Raw genomic sequence first — 26,659 nt, 5'->3', positions numbered from 1 at the left:
TTCAAATTATGGTCACATCGCAGGAAGACTGATTTCTAAGCCAAAGTAGCCCAAAGCGTTCATAAATGATAGCGAGTTGCAACACCAAAAAATCTTATTTGTTTACATTCGCAATATAAAATGGTAACACTGTAGCTGAGCTGTCTTTAGTTGCTGTCAGCACAAAAGTTCTCGGTGAGTATTACTTATAATAAGTTCGTAAATATATGATCTAGCCGCTATTCTGTAAACGTCGTATCTGCGGCCACACGTATCACACGTCGGCACCGAGTTATCGGAGCGTTGTGCTTATCTAGTGCTTGATTGTTCAGTGAGGAGTGCGCACGACACCGCGGCGGCACGGTCATCGTATTCTCAGTTCCCTCGAAGTAAAGAACAATGGAAGAACAGCCAAAACTATTCACGCGCGAGGAGCTGAAGAGCCGCAGCACGCGCAAGGACGCGGTGCTTATCATTCACAACGAGGTGTACGACGTCACGAGCTTCCTCGCAGAGGTCAGTCCGTGTGACTCTCACATTTACATTACATAGTGGTCATTCATTATTCATTTGTTTCTGCCGGTCCCTTTTTATTCATCTTTGGAATAGGCAATCAAGTTGAGCTGAGCTGATTGAAATTTTAGTACTATCGAAAAGTTAGGGTTTAGAGTTTTTCTAATTTATTTGTTACAAAATTAATCTCTGTCGTGTAACTTACTTTATCTTGTAATTGTTATCTATGAGATTATGTAGTTATATTGATTACAATACTATTAAAATAATTATTGGCAAACTATGTAATTTAGGATTACAAATATTTTCTTCTTAATGACAATAAATTGACCCTGGACTTAAAAGTTGTTGTAAATGTTACTAAACAATAGAAAAAAAAGATGACTTGCAGTATGCCTTAGTAAAGAGGTCCATTTCATATGTTGTGTTAGAACAACATAAATAAAAGAAAATGAGAGTTACTTAGTTGAATTTAAAGATTACTATTTTAGTACTTTTCAATGACTGAACAACTTTAATACTGCCAGAATAATTCATTTGTACTCTGTTAAAATTAACAAATTTATTTGCTGTACACAATACACTGGCCTGAATTCCATCAATTCGCCCATAAATCAATATGAAGTGATTTACAACTGCTAATTAATATTCACTAGTATGTAAGTGTGTTGGTACACTTGTAACTAGTGCGTTATTGTGTTCACTGTAGGCTAATGTTTAGACTACAATGGATTCACCAATTACTGATACTGGGTCACTGGCATCATGACATTATTACACTTTATACAATGATTAATAATACAATTAATGTTTTAAGGTCCGTTCTCCAAAGACTTGTGTGTAGGTACACTTTAGTTCTGTGTCACATAGCTCTTTTGTCATTAATTCTTGTCGCTAATAAGAATCTCACTGTTAGAAAAAAGTTTAGATAATTAATGGGGTCTTTTGACTATGTACAGAGAGTCCATTGTAAAGAACAATGACAATAATTTTGTTAAGACTGTAATAAATTACATTTTATTTAAAATTCTTTTACGGTATTTTGTTGGAAGAATAATAACATAGTGTGCAGGTAATTTAAAAAAAAAATAGCAAGAGCTTAATGACCGACGTAAAAAGTTACCTAGTGGCGCGACGTAATGGCGTGTTGAGGTCAAAGTCTGTCGTAAAAACATGTACTCTGACCTTTGTCCCTCAGCGAGATCATTTCAAAACATTATGCACTTATTTCGGACTATTCTCGGCCATTCTGATAAGATTGTTTGCATGTCATCACATTAAGATATAATTATGTAATTAAGTTGTTTTAAGCTATTATTATCTTTGTTTTTAAAGTGTTAGTCTTTATTTAAAAGTATATAAACAAACTACTAATTACGATGATAATACTTTTGTGAGTGTTAATTACAATAACTTAGTTCCCAACATTTGGGCGGCGTAGTAAATAAACTATAGTAATGCGTTTCTTATCTGTCATCTTTAACGAGAAACTCGTGTATTCATAGCTAGAATCGACTCACCGACAATGCGTTTGAAAAGTAAGAGTGATTTCATTGATTAGTGGACATTGAAATCGAGAGTAGACCAATAAAGCGGGTGTAGAGTTACTATACAATGTACATGATTGAGTGGCGAGCGCGGTGATCGTAGGCCGAGGTCGCCGGGCCAATTCCGTCAGGGTCCATTGTCGCCACACACACGCCTCCTCAGTCCGGGAGCCGGGAGGTCACCGCCCGCATCCCAACCCATTTATTTTCGCCACTAGAATGAGCCCTGTTAACTGTTCAACGTTTGACAACTTGCAAGATAAGAGAGATGTCTCGAGATGACGGTCTATTGTTCACGGGAAGATTAGTATAAAACAAGAGTTGAAGGTTTACCGAAGTTTGCCGACGTATTTGGAATCATTCCAAATAAAAACTAATCGGGTAACCTATTCCCGTTATTCGTATACAAGTAACAACATAATTTGAAATGCTTCTTTTCACTTGCATACTATGTATATTACTATGCCCTAAGTAATCATTTCAATATCGATAATTAAAAGAAATCTCTTTCTGACTCTGATCTTGCAGTTAAAAACTTTTAAACAACTTATGTTTTACACGATTTTTTGAAAGATCGAAGTTAATAATAATGGTTTTCCATTAGACTATCAGCAACACGTAGTTGAACGCTAAATAGAACTGACGATGTATTTTAATTAACTGAAATATGCCAAGTAATGGTTATGAATTAGTTATATGAGTAAGCATATTGATTTTATACACTTACATGTACACGTGCTGTGTCTGACGGAATTAGGTCAAAATGTTTTTAACATAAAATATCTACTTCTATGGTGGAAAATTGCTTTAGGCAAAGGTTCAAAGTACGCTGTTTTTTATGTGTTTATTTCATCATCTTTCCTCGAACTATAGTCAATTTAATTGGTAGGCAACGACCGTTGATCTCTACCAATCCTAGTAAAGCCGGAAATATGTTTTTCCTTAAGGTAAAGTGTGTATTTTAACTTATATTTTACGAACTACGTGTTTAATAGACAAGTTCATTATTATTTTAACTATTTTATTATTTAAAACACCTCCATGGCGCAGTGGTTAAGGTCGCAACGCCGCTACTATTGCGCCGGGAGGTCGTGGGTTCGATTCCCACACGGAACAATTGTTTCGGGTCTGGTTGTACTTTGTGTCCGTTGTTCGTATGTTTGTAAGAGTCAAGAGCAATTCTTAGTGCGGGAGTTGTCTTTAAATAACAGAATAAAAAACAAATAATGTATTAATTAGAGAAGAATTGATAAGAGTAACTCATTTAATAAACGAGTGAACAAATATCATCACCAATTTGTGGTGACTACTACGTTTTATATTGCTATCTAAGTAAATGACGGTTAATCGATCTGCAAACAGTTTTACATTGAACTAAATAGCTACATTATAATGACAAGATACCTTATTAAGTTGTAGTAGCGTCATTTATCATGTAAGTGGATTTACTCCTTCAAAAGTGCTAACTCATTTACTGGTAGAATATCTGTATTGCTTTACTAACGATATCTCACTGAACCACTCACCAATAGACTAAAAGTGTTATTAGTTAGAAATACTAGACTCTTCCCGTGAAAATTAACAATACTTTTCTGCTCCCGATTTTATGCACGTGAAAAGCTATTTTTATATGTTAAACCAGGTTATAAACTACACTCAAATAGTCATTAAGTATATTTTTCTTGAAAAACAGAATCCATTATGTAGTAACAAACACCCGTAAATAAGTCCTCACTACCTTCTACATTTATAAAAGGTAGTTGTAGAGTTGTCATAGTTTTAATAGGTGAAATGCTGCACACTTGCGCATATACACTACTAGGTAAATAAGGTTTGCACATGTTACGATGTGTAAAGTAGTAACACTCGAAATTTCTGGCGAACTACTGTGCCTACACGAGCGTAACGAAATGTGTAACTTTGATTATAATTGTACGGAAACGGTATCGTGTACGAACATTTATTACAAGTTATCTATGCATAAGAATAAGAAAGAAAAGTATTTTAAATAACTGTGTTAAAGAACAAGACATAGTTAAAGTTTAGAATAGACACGTCGATCGATGCTTGGAACCATGATAGTAGTTTTTTTTCACGAAAACTCTACTCGAGCATAAAACTTTCTCTTTTCACTTTCACGAAACCGTATTTCATCGCGAAGAATCATGAAAATTACTGTTCGGGCACGGGCAAATTTTTGAATCGCTTGAAAACTCTTCGAGTAATAAAATGGACGTCTCTAAAAGACAGTATGAATAACTTTGTTCTTAGGTTAATTTTATGTTATTAGGCTAAAGAAATAAAAAAATTCGTCGTTACACGTTAGCTCTATTCTTTGTAGAGGCCACTCGGAGAATAGAGCTAACGTGTAACGACGAATTTTTTTATTTTTGACCGGAAATTGTTAAAGTAGTACACGTACCGTATTGACATAAAACGAGGTGACTATTTCCTCTATTTATTTTACCTGTGAACTCTACTCGAAATAATCAATTTAATACGATTAGGAGAAATCACAATGAATGACTAAGCCTCATCATATTATCGGTAAAGTCTTGTTTATCGCACAATTTTAAAACTAAGATTATTTTCATTGTTATTTAGTATATTATCAACTGTTTTGTGGCGATTATGATTAGCCACGGCTCGCCAAGGACATTCAACAGTTTTTTCTTTACACTCAAGAACAATGAGGAAACGAGATTTATAAAAAAAGTGACGATTTGGTCTTGTCTTAGCCACTTTTTATGGTATGTTATAAAATACACTCAGCGGCAGAAAAAGTGGCCCAAAGCAAAACTACGATAAAACTTTTTAGAATATCAATATATGGTTACTATTTTGGCTATAACTATTAGTTAAACAGTTTATACACAAGTTTAGTTACAATTTACACTAAATAGTCGTAATTTTTAATCAAAAATGGGAAAATCGAAATCGCTTACTGAAAGTTTTTGCAAAAACCTAATTCTGCACCAAAGAAAAAATCTAGTTTATACCGCGTGTTAACTCCTCTAGCATTTATGGTGACCTGCATGCATTCTGGCATGCTTTGGAGGATGTTTTAATTACTTCTTGAAGAACTTTATCCCACACTCTGACTAGAGCGGTTCTTCGCTCACCAAGTGATTCTGGTGGGTTGGGCAGTGCGCATACACTGTTTTTTAGCATGTGCCAGACATGTTCTATGGGGTTGATGTCTGGACTGCGAGCAGGCTAAGCCAGTTTTTGAATCCCGATATCAGCAAGGTGCGATTCCACAACGCGGGCGCTATGAGCGCGCGCATTAAACTGCATTAGAGTTAATCCTCCCGACCAATGAAATCCATAAGTGGTACAACATGGTCTTGGAGGATTTCTTCAATGTACCCGGCTGCTGTTAGGCGCTGATCTACGATGACAAGCTCCGTACGTGCCTCCAAACATACACCTCTCCATACCATAACAGACCTACCTTTGTAACTGACCGTCTGACGTGTTGTGTTGGGAAAAAACCGTCCTTAATGGCGTCTTTACACTCTCTCACGACCATTTGGTGCTCTTAATGCTACTCAGCACTCATTGGTTAACAAGAACTTGCTCCATTGGTCGATAGCCAATTCACATGTTTACGAGCAAATCGTAATCGCGCAACTCGATAGTGTCTCTCGAGTTCTGGTACTCGGGTTGGTCTTCCTGCCTGTAAATTACGTTCTTTTATCCTTCGCCTCATGTTCCGTTCACTAAGAATGACTCCGCGTGCCGCTTGAAGCCTCTAGTGAATCTCAAACGCTGTCAGAAAGCGGTTTCTCAGCACCTCGAGGTTAACAAATCGGTCATCTCTTGCGGATGTACATCGTGTTCGTCCAATTCCTGGTCGCCGCGTGTAGAGACCAGTCTCACGATACCTCCTAATCGCAGACCTTAAAGTGGTACGCGATACATTGAAAAATGCAGCCACCTCTCAATGGTAATGGCCCTGATCGGACAACAAGACCACCTAAGCCACTTGTTCAGCAGTAAGTGGCATCTTCAAATCTTTTCTAAAATCTAAATAGACCAATAATCAATAAAAATCATAAAGAAAATCGTTTCCGTGCAGCAATATTTCAAAATACAGAATTCAACTGACCTCTCGAATCAACACTGAATTCAGTTCTAACACACATTGTTAGAAAAAGTCATCCGTCACTTAAATTAATCTGAAATTCAACACTTCATAACACTAAACAGATCACTTCGCAACTACTTACAACAATATATCTTCCATATATTACTTAATTTGTTTACAAATTCACGATAAGCGCTTGGGCCACTTTTTCTGCCGCTGAGTGTATTAGTATGACGCATGTTGTTCCTGCTAAATTACAAACAACATTATTAGTTTTTTCTGTTAGGCATTTGGACTTCGATCTTTTTAATAAGTCAGTGAAGTCAAGTGACTTCTAAAACGTGTAAATATTAAATATTATAAATATTATTGGACAACTCACACACGGTCATTTGATTCCAAACTAAGCAGAGCTTGTACTATGGTAACCAAATAACTGATAAACATACTTATATACTTCTAAATACATACTTATATAGATACATTAACATCCAGGCTCAGAACAAATACTCGTGCTCATCACACAAAGATTTGTCCCGGGTGGGATTCGAACCCACCACACGCGGCGCTATGGTTGTTGTGGCGAGGTGACCGCTTAAACCATTGCGCCAAACTTCTATTCAAAGTTCTAGCTAGTGCTTGAATATCCTTATGAACATTTCATAACCAGATAACTAAACTGAGAACATTGGGCACAAACACGTTGCTTACAATATTTTCCATAATTTTCCTGTTACTCTCGACGTGCCAGCATCCGTGAGTGTCTGTGCATTTATATTCATTCGGCAGCCGGGAATGTTAATAATCCGATCTTTGTCTCGATGGCATTTCTCATTTAGCGGTGGAGTACAGCGAGGAATGCAGCCATCCTCCCGGGTGGAGGGCTCTCGTCGCCGGTGACCCAGTTCCATCGTCACGACGCCACAGATTGCTTTTCAATTCCATTAAAGTGATGCGGATATTACGTCACTCTGACTATTTTACTTGGAGATGAAGTTTTGTTTACTCCGTATTTAACATTGTGAATTGAGTATGTTTTATGCAAACTTATGTTGGTTTAAATCATTCTTGGATCAAAATAGAATTGAACAAAACGTAATAAAATGTTGGTCATAGTTAGTTAAACTTAAAGGTCGATTAAGATCAGTGACGTCCGTTAGCACACGTATATGTACACGTATATGTATGTGTGGCACAATGCCACACATACATATACGTGTGCTCATTAAAAGCCTGTGTATCGCGATCAAAACTAATTATCGGTTAATTGAGCTGGTAGTTATCTACAGATAAGTTTTGAAGCTGTGTTGAACACACGTACAAAAGGAAACAAAATCAGCTGACTAGATGCACGTACATTCGCAATTATCTGCAGTTGCCCCTTGCCATGACTGACATTGAGCGCGTCACGGCCCCGAGCTGCTTAATAACACGGTATCGTTCGTATCACTTGGCTTATCACGGCGCTAGGGCGTGTGGGACAATACTTATTAATTGGTATCAGATTGTACTGTTAATTGAGACCGGTGACGCACTTGACATCGACACTGCTACCTGCCAAATGTCACACACGAGTACACTGGGTAAGTGGGCACGGTACTGTGACGTGTACCGGCTAACACGTGGCGGTTTGTTATTGTGCATTGCTATTTGTATGCTTTGATAGAGCTTGAAATACTTTTATTGACACATTGTTGCTAAATGTATGATTCCAAAGCTACGATGATCAGCATAAATTATGTGTGATGTTTTGGTCGATAAAATGTGCTAGTTAACATCGGTCACGGAAAATTCACACGGAAATTCTGCTACCAATAAGTTAGCCTCTATTGATATTATAGTTTAGCTTATCGTTAGTACCAATTAATAGTATTGCACACTGCCAGAATCAGGCTATAAGCAGTGACGACTGAAAACGAAAAATGGGACATGGTCCTTCTGTTCAGCTGCTGTTTGTCATTGAGAGTTTTTCTAAATCATTATCACGCCTTGTCGTGCCCATCAGTTTTCTGGTATCACATAAGGATGTCATCTTCATCTTCTCTAGCCCAATTTAACACACTTAGGCTCCAAACTCACACAATTTTATCGAATGCAGGAAATGCTTTATGATTTTCTTCAAGTTGTGAGTTGATTTTTACTCATGTTCGAGTTAAACTATCTTGCTATACTGAATGTAAGTAGCCAGCAGTAGGTTAGTCAACTTTAACCTTCACACCTCGGCGCGGGGGTGAACGACAGACTTCAATTAATACGTACTTATCAGCATTGTTTAAATTAACTATAAATATAATTGACATTGATTTATGACATGACACAATCACACACCGTACTGTGGGCTAGTGATTTCTCCGTGTGCAATTACTGTTGAAGATAATGTAGGGTTTATGGTCTTAACGGATAGTTTACTAGAGTTTCACAATTGTGACGTACAGACATGACGCATAGACTCGTAATCTCTAGCGTATTTCGAATATTAGCTCTAGACTGACGTCAATATTTCGTGTTATTTCTAACATTAAACTCTGGTTTATTGACAAACCAAGCTTTGTAAAAAGAGCCACTGTAAAAGATACAATATTGAGAAAAGCGAAGGGAAACTTAGGGGTATGTTGCTATTGTCAATAAAGAAACACTTAAAGATTCAGAATACCCTTACAAATGAATTTCTACGTAGATGATTGAACTCATTAAAACTGTTGGGCAAAGTCCTCGTACAAGAAAAATACTGAATGGTTAAGCTTAATATAGATTTGAGATTTCCCGCACGATTATGACTAAGCATATACTGTAATTGGTGTAAAGAAACTTCCATTATCTGAGAACAAATAATATAAACGATACCTACGACAATATGCATGACAGAGGAACTTTGAACCCTCGCATCATAGTATATTATGTCTAAATATATAATATAATATGTGCACGACGTTGAAGTGCTTTGTGTGAACACTATCTCACATACGATCACACCCGTGACCTTACGATGTATGAGACTTTTGACTTGCACTTAACATAACAATAATAATATGAATTTTCTGCAAATATAAATATAGCGTATTGAGTGTGTGAATTTTCAACTGAAAAGATATATTTTTACGTCTCTTGAAGAGATTTTTTTTTAATAAAAAGAGAAGTTTTGTTTCTTCGTATTACTTTAGTGATGACGCAGCTCAAATTGCTCAAAAAAGTTGTTTTAACGAAGGCATAATACAAGGCATAGAACTCGGATTTTATTTTGTCCAGAGCTAATTTTTGCAGGCTCTATAAAAAGGATTGGTAAGATATTTCGGGTGTTTCGAAGTCTCAAAATAACTGCTGCTTAGAGACCTGATATAGTCCAACAACAAACAACTGACTCAAGCAAAGCTAATTGCTTGATTAATCGAATGCTAATAATATTACTGAGATGGACGGGGGAATCTACTCGAGCCACCTGGCATCAGATAGCAGATAGGTACTCGCTATGTTGCTAACACTGGAAAATACTGGAAATGTCCGACGCACGTGTAGTCGTCTTAACACATGATTTTGTGGAAAATACACATATTTAATTAGTACACGTTATCGCTAATTTGATTGTGTCACGGTTGATTAACTATTACAAAATTAGCGAGGCTTATTATGTCATATACGTAGGTATCATTTTACATTTTTGTTGAAAAGAAAACAAAGCTAATTTTACATACATACTTACCTACATATGTATGAAATGACGCCTTTTTCTCATAGGGATAGGCAGAGAACCAAAAAACGCTACTTGGTACGATCTTTTCGACGAGCTCGAATAATACTCGCTCTAAACTAAAATCTTGTTAAGTCAAAATGGATTTACTAACGGTTTCAATAAAACGGTTTTGTAGCAATAAGGCTCGTGTACCTGAGAGATAACAAACAGGAATAGAAATGAAACGGGTTTAGGTAAAGAGGCCAATACACTTGCGATCTGGTTGCATGCCGATCTGGTACCAGTCCTGACAACACTGCCTATACTGCAGCTGGCTAGTCGTGGTCGGTAGTAGGTGCAATGTACGAGTTACGCAATAACTGCTAAATGCGCAACTAGTTGTATTTACTTTACATTGTTTTTGCACGCGTATTGTAGGTAATAATGATAGTTTTAAACGCAATTATCGCTTTATAATCGCTATAAAGTATAAAACGATTAATAATGTTATTAGCCCTTCTAAGGTTACATACAGACAATGCAATGATAGGACAAAGTGCTGAAATTACACCATATACCAATTTTGAAATTCGTGTTTATATTAAATGCATTCTCTGTATTGTTATTTATTAATTAATCCAAGATGCAGTATTTTCAGTTAACATAGATACTTACTTCTGTTTTAAAAAGGCGCTGGGGCATTTATAGTCACTCTGATTTACGGAAGACATTGACAACAGGAAACGATACATAAAGCATATTCCAAATTATGTGTTTATTTATGCATATTTTTTAGTTGGAATGTATAATTTCTTTGTTTGTATACAGGAAAATGTGGTCACGGAAACACTTGCATCAACTTCAAATGCTCAAACAAGTTGCCAAGCTTTATTATATAATTTGAATTTCCGGGAACGGTAGTCTTAAACAGTATTTTTTCGTTATATACCCGGATAAAAGCAAGTTCATTACATAACCGGCTAGATTGTGGGTAGTTCACCTTTTTCGAGCGTTGCCCCTTGTTTCCGAAACCAGAATGAGATAATTCCGACCTTGTTTTTGACTAAATGAATAAATAAAGTACGTTGTTACATAATATTTATCAATCGATCCGTTCTGCGTCTTGTGCTAGAGTAAGATGCGTTTGTTCTCATCGTAATATGGTGTAATATATTAATGACTAGTACATTAATAAGAGATATTAGTGTTTTGTCTATTTTGTGATCTCATTATCCTGAAGGACACTGGACTAGGACTTACTTCGCGCTCCACGATTGCTAAGATGTCGTGTCAGTCAGGTTTTATAATAGAAAGTTTAAAGAAATATTCAGAAATTGGTATACCTACTCCTATTGGAGATGACAGACTAATCTCTCACTTCAAAAAAAAAAATTTAATCGACCCTGACTTGCACCTATTAATGGTAATAGAACTGCTTCTTGTTATCTGAAAACTGATTGATTGTTAAATGCATTTGTCTGTTTGTTGTGTTATTGGTTACTAAGTATATTGTTGTTTGTCCCCAGCACCCCGGTGGTGAGGAGGTGCTGCTGGAGAAGGCGGGTCAGGACGCCACAGAGCCCTTCGAGGATGTCAGCCACAGCTCCGACGCCAGGTAACTACCATCACAATAAGACCAATGTTCTATACCATCGTCCCACGCTATTCGGAGTCGGCACAACATGTTTCCCGTTTAGCCATCAGCTCTGTCTTCGCCCCTTTGTTTATATCCTCTTTCAGACAATCCATCGATCACTTGGTAATTTTTGGTCTTCCTTTCCTTACATGTTCGATCATTAAGACCACTACCCAGAACATATTGACTCTTAAGCGTGAACAAGGTACCTTAAATCTGGTCTCAAGTTACAAGATACTGCATCGACCAGCTTCCTCCCGTAGGTATATTCATTATTATATACCATAGGTATATAACTAAAAAATGATGAGGATGAGTAATGGCATATTTATAGCATTGAGTTGTCTAGTGATAGCATTAAGAATAGATAATTAGTTGTAATTAGATCTCTTGATTGATAAATATGCTGTCACGTTTTGATTTACCATCTGATTTCTCGTTATTGTGTGTTGTAATAATTTCCTTAATGAATAAATACATTTCGTTACGATTATTTATTTATGCAAAACCGGATGATTACTTAACACCAACATATTTCAATAATTGTATCTACTACGCCGCAAGGTTTAATTTTATAGATGTATAGGTTTTTTTAAGTGCGTTTATTTTTGAAGAATTTGGCCCACGAAGGCCAACAAGTTGTATGTGATTTTTGTGGGGCTTTAAATATAATAATATCTAGTTTATGACAAGTATTAATTTGAGATTTTAAATAAGTGACAGAAATTACAGGATATTATTATATTTAGTAGTGGGCCTAAACCCTCCTTTTGTCCAGAGAGTAACGGAAAACAAACAATAGTAGTTATTACTATAAAAGGAAGTGTAAATGATGTTGTCCTAGCCATAATAAAGTGTTGTCATAACCGAAATAACTGGAATTATCATCAGAAACCACTTTATAGATAAGCTAGGACCACTATAGATTGAAACACACATTTATCAGAGCCTAATCGAACTTGCCGACTGTCAAACTTAGTGACGAACATAAATTCATTGATATAACATTGTTACAACATTTCACATTTGATATACTATGCGCTGAAGAAAATGCTTCGGGTCGTAGATTGATATCGGTTACAATTTACTATTCCGTGTTCGATTCTTGTATAAATTACACGCATATGTATGTCACCTATTGGATTACAAGTTAAAATACATATATTCTAATAAGAGTTAATTGTGCAGGTCGTTGATGAAGAAGTACAAGATCGGCGAGCTGGTGGAGGAGGACCGCGTGGCGAGCAAGAACGCGTTCGCGCCGCAGTGGAGCAACGACCAGCCGCAGGAGCAGGGCAAGTGCGTAGTCGCCTAGAACACCTCCTTGTACCACTACCACCACCACCACCACCACCACCACCTTGTACCATCACACACTGAACGACTCACACCTAGTATACGTAGACTATACGCTATACGCGATGGTATTGTTTCTTAAATTTAAGTTCAATGAAGTACAATAACAAAATAGGAACAGAAAGTATATTTTGGTAGGTTTCTCTAAATCTTAAGAATAAAGGAATTTCCTATATAGCCTAAAAGATAACAGAATTTCAGTTGGTTTTAGCGTTGATTTTTTGTCATGAAGACACTTAAAACTGCCTATAATAATGGCTGATATTACTGATCAGTATCCAAAGTACAATTTTAGTTCATAAATGATAATTGCAGCTTATTTATAATATTTCCGTTAACGAACGAATTGTACTTGACAAAGTCCAATTCTCTTTATTGGACTTCACAAAGTCCACGTATACAGACACATAAGAATATAATTGTTTTGAACAATAAAAACCGTTTTGTTCATTTCATATCAACAAAAAGTCCAGCCATATAAAAAAAACATCAGCAAACGTCAGCATTATAAATATAGCTTTTTAACATGAATACTTTGATACAGCTATATATCAATAAAGGATCTCTTTAGGTATTAGAGAGTTGTTGTAACATGACATTTGTAAAGGCTAGATGTTTATCCCTCAACCGGTCTCAGCACATTATATACTACTATTTTAAGAAACAGTATCATCGTCATTCGTTAATATACATTGTATCGTTTATCTCACGTCTTATATAATATAGTCGGGAATTAGAATATTTGTCCGTTAGCCCTGTCACAGTTATCTGTTACATATTACATCAAGTGACATCACTGACTGACAGACTGCTTTACATTATGTATAAATAACTCTATTATGTTACATTCCTTATCAAAAGCAGCATAAGAATTCACAAAAAAAACATTTTTAGATACAATGTTAAGAGTTCTTAAATTAATGCACAGTCCCTAACCCGCAGTCTTTATGTCTTAACCCCTCCTCTTCCGAAGGCCCCAGTGGGACAGTAATGGGTTGTATTAACTTTAGCACAAAATGATCTTATTTGAAAACGATCTCAAATTGAATGCGGTTAAATAATGTATTGTCTAATTAGATAGATCAATCAGTGTGGTAGTAAACCCCAGGTGATAGATAAATATTCTAATTGTTTATACGTATGTAGTTATTAGTTAATCATGTTATCACGTGTGGTGTGTACGTTGTGTACGACGTACACGCTGTACGAACACGACACGAGACGAACACGGCTAATTATCGCGACTCATTACTATTTCTGATAACAGTTTTGCATTATTAATGCCTTGGCAACTGTTTGACCTTCAGGAAACAAGTAGTGACTGGTTCTGATATAAATCTTCAGAATTAATATGTATAGTGTCAAAGTAGTGAAGATGTCTCATATGTCTTTAATCAAAAATGCTATAATGAAATGCTACTGATGACCAAGTTTCTATTTTACTAACTAAGTATTTTATTAAGCTAGGTATCCACATATATTATTGTGCCTACAATACTAAATTCACTAGTTCTTTGCACCTTTTGGAATTTACTTGAGTTCCATCCAACTGAGTTGTATACGCCGTATCTGTATTTAGTCTTTAGGTTCTAAATATAGTACAAAACGATCTCGCAAGTCTTCCCTGTTATCAGAAATGTGTAATGTGTCAGTAGATGTCGGAGGTCAGCTCAGTCTCGAATCATTCCATGCAGGCAGCCGCATGGCACATGGCTCTGTGTAACTATTCCATTGCTCACGTAATCTCGTCAGGCGCTAGTACTTAACACTGTGATCCCACAAGATCTGTAACGCTTTCCTATTTACTATTATATAATATATACTTTGTTATATATCTAAGAGTATTTACTAGTAATTATTGGCTCCTATTATTATTAGATCTTAAAGTTCCACAAGTTTTAGATAATCGCTTGTTGGAGCTGATGCACAAAATTGTTTTGTTTTATATTTACGGCCGATTTTAATTGTCAAGTAACACTAAATGGGTCTAAATACTTCATGGTATCTTTTGCACAAAGGTGACTATGATCGTACTAAGCGAACAGAGAAATTCAACTAAGAATCTTATTGTCTAGTTAAAATAGTTATTAATCACCCTAAAGAATAAGCGATATAAATGCCGGATGAAAAAAAATCTTGTAACGACCACTATCTAAATGCTAAGTTACCAAGTTACCTGATTTTCCAGTATTAGTTGACCCGTAGTGTTGCTTGATTATATTGAAGTAGGTGTTTAAGTTAGAGGGCTCTCGGCCCGGACACTGGTGCTCTTTATGTTATCATTGTAGTTGTTGCAACTTTGTACATTATGACTATATGAGTATGATATATGACCAATAAAGTGCATAATACAACACCGCCTCATTATTTAAACATCCCTTTATATTATCCTTTTGTTTTTGTTTAGTTACACAGAACCATGTGCTTATTTTATTATTAGTTATTATTTTAGTATTGTTTGTTAACATACAAAGTTTGTGTTCGCAATGAACATGTTGAGTCTAGTAGGTACCTACGTGTGTTGGGGTCGAAGGAAGTTGTTTACATCATTTTGCTTAGCTAGCCTTGATTTGATGTAGCAATATTTGATGACGCTCGTGGACTTTTCCTTTTATATAGTGTATAGATCTATACACATGTATGTAATTACAGGGCACATAAAATGACGGGGAGGGGTCAATACAGTAGGTACATAAATCATAGATAAAAATAGACGACGACGCACCTAACGCCATCTGTCGCCTACAATTCGATATTTAAGGTGCTAATTTCCATTTGAAAAGAAATAGCATTATAATATTTTTCAATTTGCATTGAATACAGTAGTAATTTTATTCACTCATTAACATTTCAACTGGTGTCTAACTGAAACTAATTTATTTTTATTAACTTATGTTTAACTATAAAAAAATACAATAGCTACTTAACAATAAAACTAAAACTTATTACTATAATGAAAACTTTCATATTGCTAAGTTTCAACTATTCAGCTATGTCGCGACACGAGTAAAAAATATATGCTAAGTAGAAAGTGAAACACAGTATTGTATGTGGGTAATGAACCCTTATCTTTGTAAAATAGTATTAGCATATTTTGTTGTGGCCATAGTTGGGGTTCCTGGCTGACGCCGCTGTTGCTGGGCATCGCGGCCACCATCCTCTACCGGTACCTGTTCGCGTAGTGACCACGCGCGCCACGCAGCCGTCCCGCACACGCCACGCAGACGCACCCCGCACACCAACAGCAGCCAACATCGACGACTTCAATACCGGCTTATTATATTGGTTTCTTATGTATAAGATATGCATTTGTTGTATTTTGTGGCCGAGTAGCACGTGTTTGATCATAATCTTTGACTGACTATAGCAGTCAAGAGATTGTAGAAATCAATAATTAATTATAAATAACTTTATAGTAATGTGTGTGAGGTGTAGCCGTAGGTGGTATAATAATGTTCAGATCGGACAGACGAAGAGCGCGCACAATTACTTATTTGGTAACAAATTATATCAAACCAGTCTGTTTCAATGCAAAATAAATTTAAATTGTTAGTAAACGAGTAGTTTTGCAGCCATTTACGTCTGTCTGAGCTGATCTATCATCGACTTTGCGGAGCCGGTAGCTGTTTCATTTAAACGAACAGAGTTTGAGATTCTGACTCGACTGCTGAACTAACTGCTTCTACCAATACCATATGATGCTTTTATATAAATGTAATATCATCTTCTAAGTGGTATTTGCAATTTATTAATGTGGGTAGTTTGTTAACTGACAGGTCTGTGATCTATAAAATTGTCAAGCACAGGCCTGTACAAGAAGTTGCTAAAAAGATTATACTTGTTCATTAATGACTTGCAAATTCTGCTTGTTATACCAAAACAGTTGAAATATGTACAAGAAATTGTTATTTTATATAATGTAACCATGTTCACAAATATAGTACCTTGTATGGAGAGAGATTACTTATGTATAAATAGTAATGTTATGTACACTAGAGGAACTATGTTTGGATGTCACTTATTCTGGGTATCTTTGGCCCATTTGTAACATTAGGCAACCAAGTTGTATGGAATGTTATTTAATACTTATGGCTGTTTGAGTTGCCTCATGTCTAATGGCCTTATGATACTATTTTATTATGTAAAAAGATTCAGTCAGGACGATACGCCCTGTGTTCTATATAGCAAATTTAAAGCGCTTGTGGAGGAATGAGGTGATCGTGTTCCTCCAACACAAAGGGAGGATCCTCAGACCAGGCGAGGTGATCATGCCTGGTTGGCCTAGACTGCCCGACTGTTGTAGTCGGGAACTTGTATATAGTCAATTGCAGTGCAAACTTCGATAGCGCGATTCAGGACTTGTGACGTCAGTCACACTGCGCGTGGTGGTTGGTTGTGCGCTGGTCCCAGTAGATGTCGCTGTATGTAGCGATCCGCTACACGCTTGTAGCACCTCTATATAACTACTTATTTTTTTTATGTTGATGTTCTTCGACATATTGCTAAGATTGGCGCGGCGCAGAGGCGCGGGGCGGCGTCCTAATATTGTCATTACAACATTCGTTCATTCAACTCTACGATGCCAGTATGCAGTTAGTACTTCTTAGTTAAGATGTTAAGACTATTAGGTGAATAAGCGAAAGATGTATTTTTTACTTCTTCTTGTTTGTCTTGAAGAAATTTTTTGCTACTTCATATATCCAGGGACTTGTGACCCTCTCAATGTTTAGTTTATATAAATAATAGGTACTTGACAAAATATTTTTGTTTAATTGAGGGTATAACACTGCTTTTATTGAGCTGTATACAGATGTGTTTATAAAAGCGTCGAGTGTGAATATACCCTTACAAAGCCTGTACCGTAGAGGCAGTGGTTTATATAAAATAAATAAAAATAATTTAATATTTATGTATGAATGGATGAGGGTATATTTAGGTGCTGATTTTTCTACTTAATAAAGAAACGCCCAGCTTGAGGAATTGTGTGTTAATGTCAATTAATGATATATTATAATACTGTGTCCATTTATGTGTAGTTGTCCCATAGTGGATGTTCCATGATCTATGCACAAAATATCTATATCTTGACAGTGACAATACTTACTTACTGTACACATGAGAGAACAGGGCCAAGAGCTGAAGGTGTTACCACTGCTTTGTGCCTCACAGTGAGTGTAAATACTAACACTATGCAGGAGGCTATTTGAGGCTATGATTTTTAATGATAAAGTAAAATTAAACCAAATTATGCAGCAGACCACCTACAAGCAATCTCCTATTCACTCTTGTGTACTGTAAGTATGAAGTGCTTTGATGTATTCATGGCCTTATTTTGTTGTGATTTACCTGTTACTATAGTTATAATACAACATGACATCTGTACTGTCCTCGGGAGCCTTGCATTTTATTTATTTATTTCAGAGCATTGATGAAATTAAATTTCTTAAGTTGAAGCATAAACTTATGTTTTATGGATTTACATAAACAACATTATTTATTCTGTGTTTTATTTAATTAACTATTACATTAAGTTCCAGCCTTTTATAACTTACAAACTATTTATTAAAGAGTTTTATTACATAACAAATATTATACTAAAGATCACAACAGTTTTACTTACCTATATTAATATTAATTAACCATAGAATTAGCTATAACAAGAGACACATACTTCTGAACCCTCCAATCTGAAAAGATAGGAAATTTATAAGTGTGTGAATACCACAGCTGTAATAATGAAAGGATACACTTCACTTTTATGGTTAAAAAAAAGAAAAATTGCGATAAAATGTTAAAACTACAAAGTGAGAATGCCTTGTAGAATGCTCACCCAATCATAGTGCAGGTTGTGCAGTAAGCCCTCTCACAGCGAGCACACAGGTGCTGGCAGGAGTAGCACAGGGACACCTCGCAGTACGCACACTGACACTCACTCCCGCCGCCACAGCTACACTGCTTCATACCAGCCTGATTGTGTACCTAAAAATACAAAGAGAGCAATTCAAATGTCTGCAATATGCACTATTAGCATTTTAAGTTGAGGTAATACCCACTATGTTACCAGAATGCAGTAATGTGCCGTTCTTGCTAAGAAACAATTGTTTCATTTTACCCTTCTTGTCTGTGTTCGTCATTGCATTTTCAATTTCACTGGAATTAACAACATCTGGTAATTGCGTTTTCTTTGCACCCTTGAACAGAAGTTCTAATGTTTTTTCTGAAACATAAAATAAGTTAAGTATTTCGAATCCTTGAATAAATAAATAGGATTTATTTATAAAATGTTGTCGTGTATTTACCATAAACTTTTTGTAGGCGGTCTTCGTTGTTGTTGAATTGCTTTAAGCTCACGTGTATTTTGCTTTGTGGAACATAGTCCTCAATAAATGGATTAGATCTTTTAGCCATTTCTGAAATTATATTTCAGTAGTTTCAATAATTTTATTTTGAAATATATATTTTGAATTTTGCTTTGTAATTTTCAATTTTCCCGAGTGTCAACTGTCACACACAATGCAACTGACATTTGACATTGTTGACACATCACGCCAGGGCAATCATAGACACACCAAATTGATTACCCACAGATACTAAAACCGCCCGATAAAGAAATAATACACAAAACTAAAACTAAAAATTATACGAGTACTACTTCGTGAAGAGAGAAATTCAATACACAATAATATATCTTTAGATATTTTTTATAAGTTAGGATTATTTAGCAATGTTTGCTCAGCTGTAAGTTTGACGTTCCTATAAAATATTCTGGGCATGTAGGAGAAATTAGAATGGCTACACTGCCAACAGGGCACCTTCGATCGATGGGCTGCTGTCAACAAATTCTTTATAAAATATTTATAAAATAAATTCTACATTAGACGCAGTAACTCCATTACAACAATACAGTCTCGATAGAAGCAGACGTCGCTTTAGTATTACATGTTTAGTGTAGTGATAACATCTGGCACGATAGTGAAAGTGTTGATTGTGTCGTTTCATTCCGTTCCATGATAGTGACGGGGCTGTCGGTCGCAGCCGAAGCATATGCGAGCGGAGTCCTCGCGAATGTTATGTAAGCGGTGGTAGCGTGAGGCATGTCGTGGACTAAGCGGCCGCAGGGCGCCGCGGTGCCGCCGCCGGGGCCCGAGCGGCAGCCCTACGCCGCACCCCAGGCACAGGTGAGCTCGCACAGGTTATATCTGCACGGACGTAAACAATGACGTGGACCAACCGCACCGACCCATGGCGCTCGTCATATGATTGACACATAAACATAAGAACACATAATATTGCTTATTACCGTATATGTAACGTTTTTGTAAGTTATTGCAAGCTACAATTACCTGAGTGCTGTGATTGCCCAATTAGTTGCATAAATCGTGTAAAATGAAAGTGTTATTGCAACATTGTAGCATATGTCAAACATTGTGTTCCTGTCACATTGCACATTATTTTTACATGTAACTTTGAACTTTTATGCTAGTGTTACGGTCAATATAATTGTAAACACATTGTTTATTATTGCAGCCATTTGGGAATCAAGAGAACATGTACCCAAACTACCAGAGTGGTGCACCGGGTGGCATGCAGCCCCAGCAGCAGTACTGGCAGGTGCCTGCACAGCAGCAACAACAACAACAGCCACAATACAACCAGCAGTATGGACAAGTGTATCAGCAACAAGACTATCCTGCCAATGCTAATCAGTTCTATCCACAAACAAATACTTTCAACATGAACTACACTAACCAGGGGTTCAATAACACGCAGCAAGTGAGGTATCCACAACAAAATTATTATCAAAATCAGGGTGTTGAGAATCAAGGGCAGCAACAACATTACACTCAGAATAAGCCTAATGCAGATAGTTGGGAGGACAACTGGGACTGGGGCTGGGGGGAGGACTCCTCCAAACAAGCTCAGAAGCCTCCGCAGAGTGTGGCACAGAATGTGGTGCAACAACCTCCCCCTCCCCAGCAACAGGTATTCAATAATGCAAATGTTATAGAAGAAAGTTTTGCTGCAACAGACACTAACTGTTGGAACTGGGCAATGGATGATAAGAAGGAATCAAAGGAGCCCACCTCTGTGCCTGCCAATCATGAACCACCCACATTACCTGTTACAAATCCTGTAGTAGAAAATAACACAGTGCCTGAACCTAATCCACCGAGGAGTGCTAGTAACATGTCTGCGCAACAAGCTGAAGAAGTGAGGACCTTAAATGATAGAGAGGTTGTGAAGGAACGCCTGCCAAATTTAGCTCTCGGCAAAAGGTTTCATTTAGACAATTTAACACCTCAATGGTCCATAGAATCACAAATGTCTCAAGAATCTAGTGATGGTATACACACTCAATCAGAGGGCACTTATAGAAGTGAGAATCAATCTAGAAATTCTAGTAAAAGTAGTCCCGGCTTGAATACAGACAACTCCAACTTTAACTACTCACAACCTGGACTTGATGAGGGCTTTGGGCAAAACAGTGAGTGGTCAAGACCTTCAGATGAGCCTACTTTGGCTGACAGTACTGTAAGTAACAGCAGGAGGGAGAGTCACGATGAGTTGTCCTGTTCTTTGCAAGAAATGAGTCTGGTCAACCATGAAAATCCATCAACAGATAACTTACCCCTCGGTCATGAAGCACCTAGAAATGTTCATGACTCAGTTCAAGCGACCCAACCTCCCCCTGCCGTGTCGCCGGCGAGTTTCCCACATCCCGTGGCGTCAAACCTTCCCCCTCCTCCGACAGCTGTCATGCCACCTGCTCCTCCAGCTTCATCAGCGCCTGTATCTAACCCATCCTCGGTCGCTCTGTCGGCGCCGCCGTCGTCTGTGGCGATGCCTCCTCCGAATTTCCCTGCAACGACTTCTAATTCGAATCCTTTCAAACACGCAGGACCGTTTTCTCATAAGACTTTACCTAAGGGATCAGCTAGTGCAACCTCTGTACCCTCGTTCCCACCACAGATGACTAGTACAATTTTGACATCGCCGGCTGTTGTGAGCAAAGTGTCACAGCACAATAGAGTTTCTGTAGGATTCGAAGCGAATTTAGAAACAACCCCGGATAATTCAGAGCGACCGGATCAACCCCAAGTGTCGGCGTTTAGATCGATGGCTGTATCGCAGCAGGTGCCTGACAATATGGAAGTGGCGCCGAGGAATGACAGAAATGAATATCTTCAAACTGCTCATTTGTCAAGCGGAGGAGACTTTGGCGAGAATACGGACTTTAGTAGAGGCGTTCATGGTTTACGCCGAATGGTTGTGGGCCAACAAGAATCTGAATATAATCAAAACTTGAGTATATCTGGTGATGAACCACCGCCAGGTTTGGCCCGCATGGTGCCTGGACAACAAACTGAAGTTGATAATGGTTACAATCAGCCGAGCGACAACTATCTAGATCGCCACATAGACGGCCAGACAACTGATAACGGCGCCCGACCTTACAGGCAGGCTGATGGTCAACAGACCCCTGACAATTACACACAGCCGCCTGCCAGCAGAGTTACCGAGAGGAGGCCCATTGGATTAGATAGAATGGTACCAGGAGAACCAAGCAATGATGAGTATAGCCAGTATCAGGGCTCGAACTATGGCGGTGCTAACGAACAGCGCGTGGTGACGGGAGTAGACCATGACTTCGCTATACCGGCAGATGCTGGACCTTCTGACGTCAGGGAACAGAACGTGGATGGCTCTGATTACACTGAACAGAGTTCCAGAAATCCGCCCAGAAACGTGATAGGCGCCCGAGAGTCCAGTAACGACGTATCGCCAGACTTCTCGGCGCCACCCGACGAGAACCAGAGAGAAATTACGATGGAGGGGGAGAATTTACAGGACTTGAGTATCATATCGTCGACGGAGCTGGCGTACTCTCGCGAACAGGTGCTCGACGGAGCCGACCTCACGCACACGGACATCGGCACCGACAGGAAGACAGACCTATCAGACTCTATAGACCACCAGGCGTCAAGCTCGAGACGACAGTCTCTTAACAGAGTTAACACGTCCGGTGAAGATTCGGAGAGAGATAGAGCATTCAAGACGTCACCGCGGAGAGACAGAGACAAACATAAATCGACGAGAGACCGCGACCGTGACAGGGACCGCGACAGACAACGAGAGCGGGACAGAGACAGAGATCGCGACAAGGACGGCAGGTATTCTAGGGGAGACCGGAAATATGACCCTGAAAGAAAGTCTACTCGAGACGACCGGCGCTCGGAGAAAGACAGGCGAGACAGGGACGGGTACCGCGAGCGACGTGACCGCGACGAGAGCCCGGACGCGCGCCGCCACCGCCGCAGCACGCGCAGCCACCGCTACGAGACTGAGGACACCGACTACTACAGCGACAGGGAGAGAGATCGAAGGTTCGTTCATCACCATACAACAGACCTACCAACCGTCTAGACTGCGATGTCCACTAGCTGATATTGTTTGTTTATAGGCGTCATCGCGAGGGCTCGTACACGTCGTCGAAGCCGCCGCGTCCCGACGAGAAGGACCGCCGGTACGACGAGCGAGACCGCAGCAAGCGATACAACACGATAGAGCGAGAGAGACGATACGACGACGACCGCGAGCGGCGCCGCGGCGACCGCTACCGCGAGCGCGACCGCTACGAGCGCGCCTACCGGGACATCGACCCCACCAGGAAGTACGGCAACATCAGGCGACAGCGCGACAAGGACGAGCAGCGCAGAGGTGAGCGCACTGCACACACAACACTTTCACAGTCTTGTGTCCCTCACTAGGGCTCCACTTAAAACTATGTAGCCCTGATCTTATCGGAATAGGCATCTCAATATAATTTCCTAGCAAGTCAAAAGGTGACATTGCGAGCTGCACAGACTGCGCTGTGCTCGCGTGCCCGCCGCACCTCTTATCACTAAGCGTTGAGATGCACATACCCAATGCTACATATATAAGAAGTATCCATCCCTTATCAAATACTTTATAAACACATTATCCTACAAATAATGTTTATTTATATAGCTTATATCATATAATTATCGCATATTATATTGTGTTGGACTAACTGACTGACAGTATATTTATGTTTATTTTGCAGTTGTGACATTCTCGCCAGAGGCAAAAACTAATGATAGTTGTATGAAAGGTACACACAGTTGCTACTTGTGTCATGCGGTGTATGTGGACGCACAGTGTGCGCGCGCCCTGATTATCTACATTAGTACATTTTAAATCATTGAACATAGGCCAGTTGCACACGAGTTACTTATGCGATCAATACATGGTACCCGTAAAATATCCGAAATGCTAGTTAAAAATATCTGTGACCTTTATTCTCATTAATTCATTATTCATTTTAAATAGAAAACTTGGCTAGAAACTCACAGGCGGATAGCCGGTTTTATACTTGCCGTTTTCATACTATCTAGTAGCAGTGCGTGCACGCACACGTCACGTGCACGTATTCGTTGTACGTTCACGTCTCAGACAACCATTGTGTCCGACATTTTACTCGCATTACGAAGCCAGCAGACGTAGATAAATCAATAGCTCATTATCTATATAGTACTATATACTTACATTCTACAGACTCATAGTGACAAACAAGAAGTTATTTACCTTACTGTACTAGCCAGTGAAAGGCAAATGACTGTCATAGTCACCTTGTATTTCCAAAGGGATTTTACCCTTATGTTGATAGGGAAACTCCCGTTTTAATGAAGACAGGAGTTTTTATTTATTTAACAACAATTATTATCATTGTTTACTAATATTCTTCTGTCTTACTACTTTTATTGTTTGTACAATATTACCACTTAGCTGTGTCAATATTTTATTTACGTTATTGTAATTAATAATCGTATTGACACGATTGTTATCGCGTACTAATTATAATTTCAGTTAGGGAAATTAAATTAACTTGTTACATTTGGATAGCAACACAAATATAAACTTAACATATTAAAGCGTCTATCTATTACTTAGACAATTCGCTGAATCAAGACATTTAGTAAAGTTCATAGATATTTAACAAACTAGGTACTAATGGTGCAGTAGCTCGTATGTACGGCCTCATTCACAGTTACATGGAAGGGCGCGTGTTCAAGCATGCATGCCACATGTTTGGAAATGTTATAACTGGCTTCATACAACACAACTATCACTATTATAAATACATCACTTATGGCCTAATACTCAAACGACACTCAATTTTAAATTAACCGGGGAATTCACGCTTTAACTATATAGTTTCACACTAGCAAACATCGCACAAACCTATAGTTAAGATATAAGTTCAGAGGTCCGGTCTGCAGGGCAGTGCAGGCAGGTCTACGGGCAATGACGGGCATGCAAGGTACATCCCCCGCCTCACACTTAAGTTTCATACCGTCAATGTTATTTAGACGCGTGTTTACAGTAAAATCACAAAACTACATAAATTCTATACATCTATCAGCTAGCTAACCAGATGGATTTTTGTCAGTGGTTTTCATACTGTTACTCTATTTACCAAATAGGTAACTAATACTGTGAAAAGACCTTGAAATTGAATGTCGTTTGAGTTGTTGGCTGTTAATATATTTCATTATCTATCCTCTTATTACAAAAACTTAGTTAATGATAAACTTGATACTTTTGTAATAAGGGGTCTACTATTATACATACACATTTTTTTTTTGGATTTTCTGTGATACTAATATGAGTGGTTTACATTACGTGTTTTGTCCCTTTCTTGATTTGAATGCGCTGGGAAGGAAAAAGCGACAGCATTATTTATTACTAAAATATTACTAAGACTTTTTTTTATTAATTGCGACCGTAGAGCATTGTCATAAGATTATTTACAAATTCTTGATCAATAGAACAGTGATTCAGGTTCTAGTCATAAAGCATACTTTAATTTAAAATTTAGGGCCAATTTCATGATGCATGAATAACTGGCGAATTGCTTATACAAGTGATAGCAAATATATGAAAAAAAGGGCTTAAACCACCTGATAATCTAACCAATTCTTATCAGAAATGGTGAAACTTGGCTTAGACTCACAGATACAGACCCAACCCCCGGTCTCGTCCCGGTCCCGGACCCAAGTCCTAACCCCCGGTCTCTGTGGTAAATTAACGGTAGTTTATCTATTCAAACAGTCACTTTATATGGGCTTAAACGTTATTTAATAGATAAACTACCACTAAATGTACCCCAGAAACCGGGGGTAAAACGTTTCACATATGATGCCATATTATAAAAATAATCAATAATGTAATCGATTGGTGTGTAACCCACATCGCACGCATTACGTATGCGTGTTCAATGTGTTCATGAATAAACAAGTGTCGTTCCGATGTTTGTAAAACAAGTGCGCTAAATGTGTCCATTTTGTACAACAACGCCTTATAATCTCATTAACACTAACAAGACTATGAAATTGACACAAAGTAGATTATCTTATTATGTTTTGAGTGGAATAGCTAGGTAATCTAGGGCCCTTTAAACCTAAACTACACGACACAATAAAATAAAATGGATTGTTGATAAGCCCCGTGCGTCTAGCCAAAGCGTAGGCAGTACGGCATTGATTTTACTGGCTAAGGTCATGACTTTGTAGATTCCCAAATCAGAATTTTATTTTTGGGATTTACCCGAAGTCGATCTTAATTCATATGTGTTCTCTTACATCTCTTATGTGGCTTAGTAAAACACACTTAACTATTTATGTTATGTGTCATAGTAGTGGGGTTCATTACCCTGTAAAACGCCGAGTGCTAATATTCTTGTCAGTTTATTGGTTTGTCTGATTGTCCTTCGGCCGGACAATGCTGGGATTTTGTCTATGGTCCTAGCCACTAATGATTAATTATAAAACATTTGCAACCTTCGTGTA

The 26,659-nt window shown here is 38.1% G+C and overlaps 3 protein-coding genes across 9 annotated transcripts in view; 2 read left to right on the top strand and 1 right to left on the bottom strand.

Annotated features, from left to right (window-relative positions):
- The first annotated feature begins 108 nt into the window (after positions 1-108).
- LOC142986012 (cytochrome b5-like) lies at positions 109-18,285 on the top strand. 2 transcript variants are annotated; one of them, XM_076134253.1, is made up of 5 exons: positions 109-174; positions 312-495; positions 11,323-11,411; positions 12,621-12,731; positions 15,898-18,285. In XM_076134253.1, the coding sequence occupies exons 2-5, from the start codon at positions 379-381 to the stop codon at positions 15,968-15,970; spliced, it is 390 nt and encodes a 129-aa protein (XP_075990368.1). In that variant the 5' UTR covers positions 109-174; positions 312-378; the 3' UTR covers positions 15,971-18,285. The 2 variants fall into 2 exon arrangements, with proteins under 2 accessions (XP_075990368.1, XP_075990362.1); XM_076134247.1 differs by lacking the exon at positions 109-174 and having other exon boundaries at positions 190-495.
- A 14-nt stretch (positions 18,286-18,299) lies between these two features.
- On the bottom strand, positions 18,300-19,329 carry LOC142986005 (uncharacterized). Its single transcript, XM_076134242.1, has 4 exons — positions 19,088-19,329; positions 18,842-19,005; positions 18,619-18,767; positions 18,300-18,475 (listed from the first exon to the last, which is right to left on the bottom strand). Exons 1-4 carry the CDS (start codon positions 19,194-19,196, stop codon positions 18,436-18,438), a joined length of 462 nt encoding a protein of 153 aa, XP_075990357.1. The 5' UTR covers positions 19,197-19,329; the 3' UTR covers positions 18,300-18,435.
- Positions 19,330-19,564: 235 nt separating this feature from the next.
- Positions 19,565-26,659, top strand: part of Sec16 (endoplasmic reticulum export factor secretory 16) — a 28,087-nt gene continuing 20,992 nt past the window's right edge. For 4 of the 6 annotated variants that reach the window (XM_076134229.1, XM_076134237.1, XM_076134224.1 and 1 more), the window contains exons 1-4: positions 19,566-19,966; positions 20,316-23,173; positions 23,251-23,507; positions 23,875-23,922. In XM_076134229.1, coding sequence (XP_075990344.1) covers positions 19,883-19,966; positions 20,316-23,173; positions 23,251-23,507; positions 23,875-23,922 — 3,247 coding nt within the window. In that variant the 5' untranslated portion in view covers positions 19,566-19,882. Of the gene's footprint in view, positions 19,967-20,315; positions 23,174-23,250; positions 23,508-23,874; positions 23,923-26,659 lie in introns of all 6 variants that reach the window. The other 2 variants (XM_076134233.1, XM_076134219.1) reach the window with 2 other exon arrangements.

Source organism: Anticarsia gemmatalis, chromosome 2, assembly GCF_050436995.1.
Source record: "Anticarsia gemmatalis isolate Benzon Research Colony breed Stoneville strain chromosome 2, ilAntGemm2 primary, whole genome shotgun sequence".
Lineage (NCBI taxonomy): Eukaryota > Metazoa > Arthropoda > Insecta > Lepidoptera > Erebidae > Anticarsia > Anticarsia gemmatalis.
Note: the sequence above shows the minus strand (reverse complement) of the source record. Positions and strands in the feature narration are given on the sequence as shown.

Coding starts and splice junctions, on each gene's coding strand:
- LOC142986012 (XM_076134253.1), top strand. CDS start 379: ATGGAAGAACAGCCAAAACTATTCACGCGCGAGGAGCTGAAGAGCCGC. Junction 11,412..12,620: donor AGCCACAGCTCCGACGCCAG/GTAACTACCATC, acceptor TTAATTGTGCAG/GTCGTTGATGAAGAAGTACA. Junction 12,732..15,897: donor CAGCCGCAGGAGCAGGGCAA/GTGCGTAGTCGC, acceptor TTGTGGCCATAG/TTGGGGTTCCTGGCTGACGC.
- LOC142986005 (XM_076134242.1), bottom strand. CDS start 19,196: ATGGCTAAAAGATCTAATCCATTTATTGAGGACTATGTTCCACAAAGC. Junction 19,006..19,087: donor CCGCCTACAAAAAGTTTATG/GTAAATACACGA, acceptor TTTATGTTTCAG/AAAAAACATTAGAACTTCTG. Junction 18,476..18,618: donor ACAACCTGCACTATGATTGG/GTGAGCATTCTA, acceptor CTATCTTTTCAG/ATTGGAGGGTTCAGAAGTAT.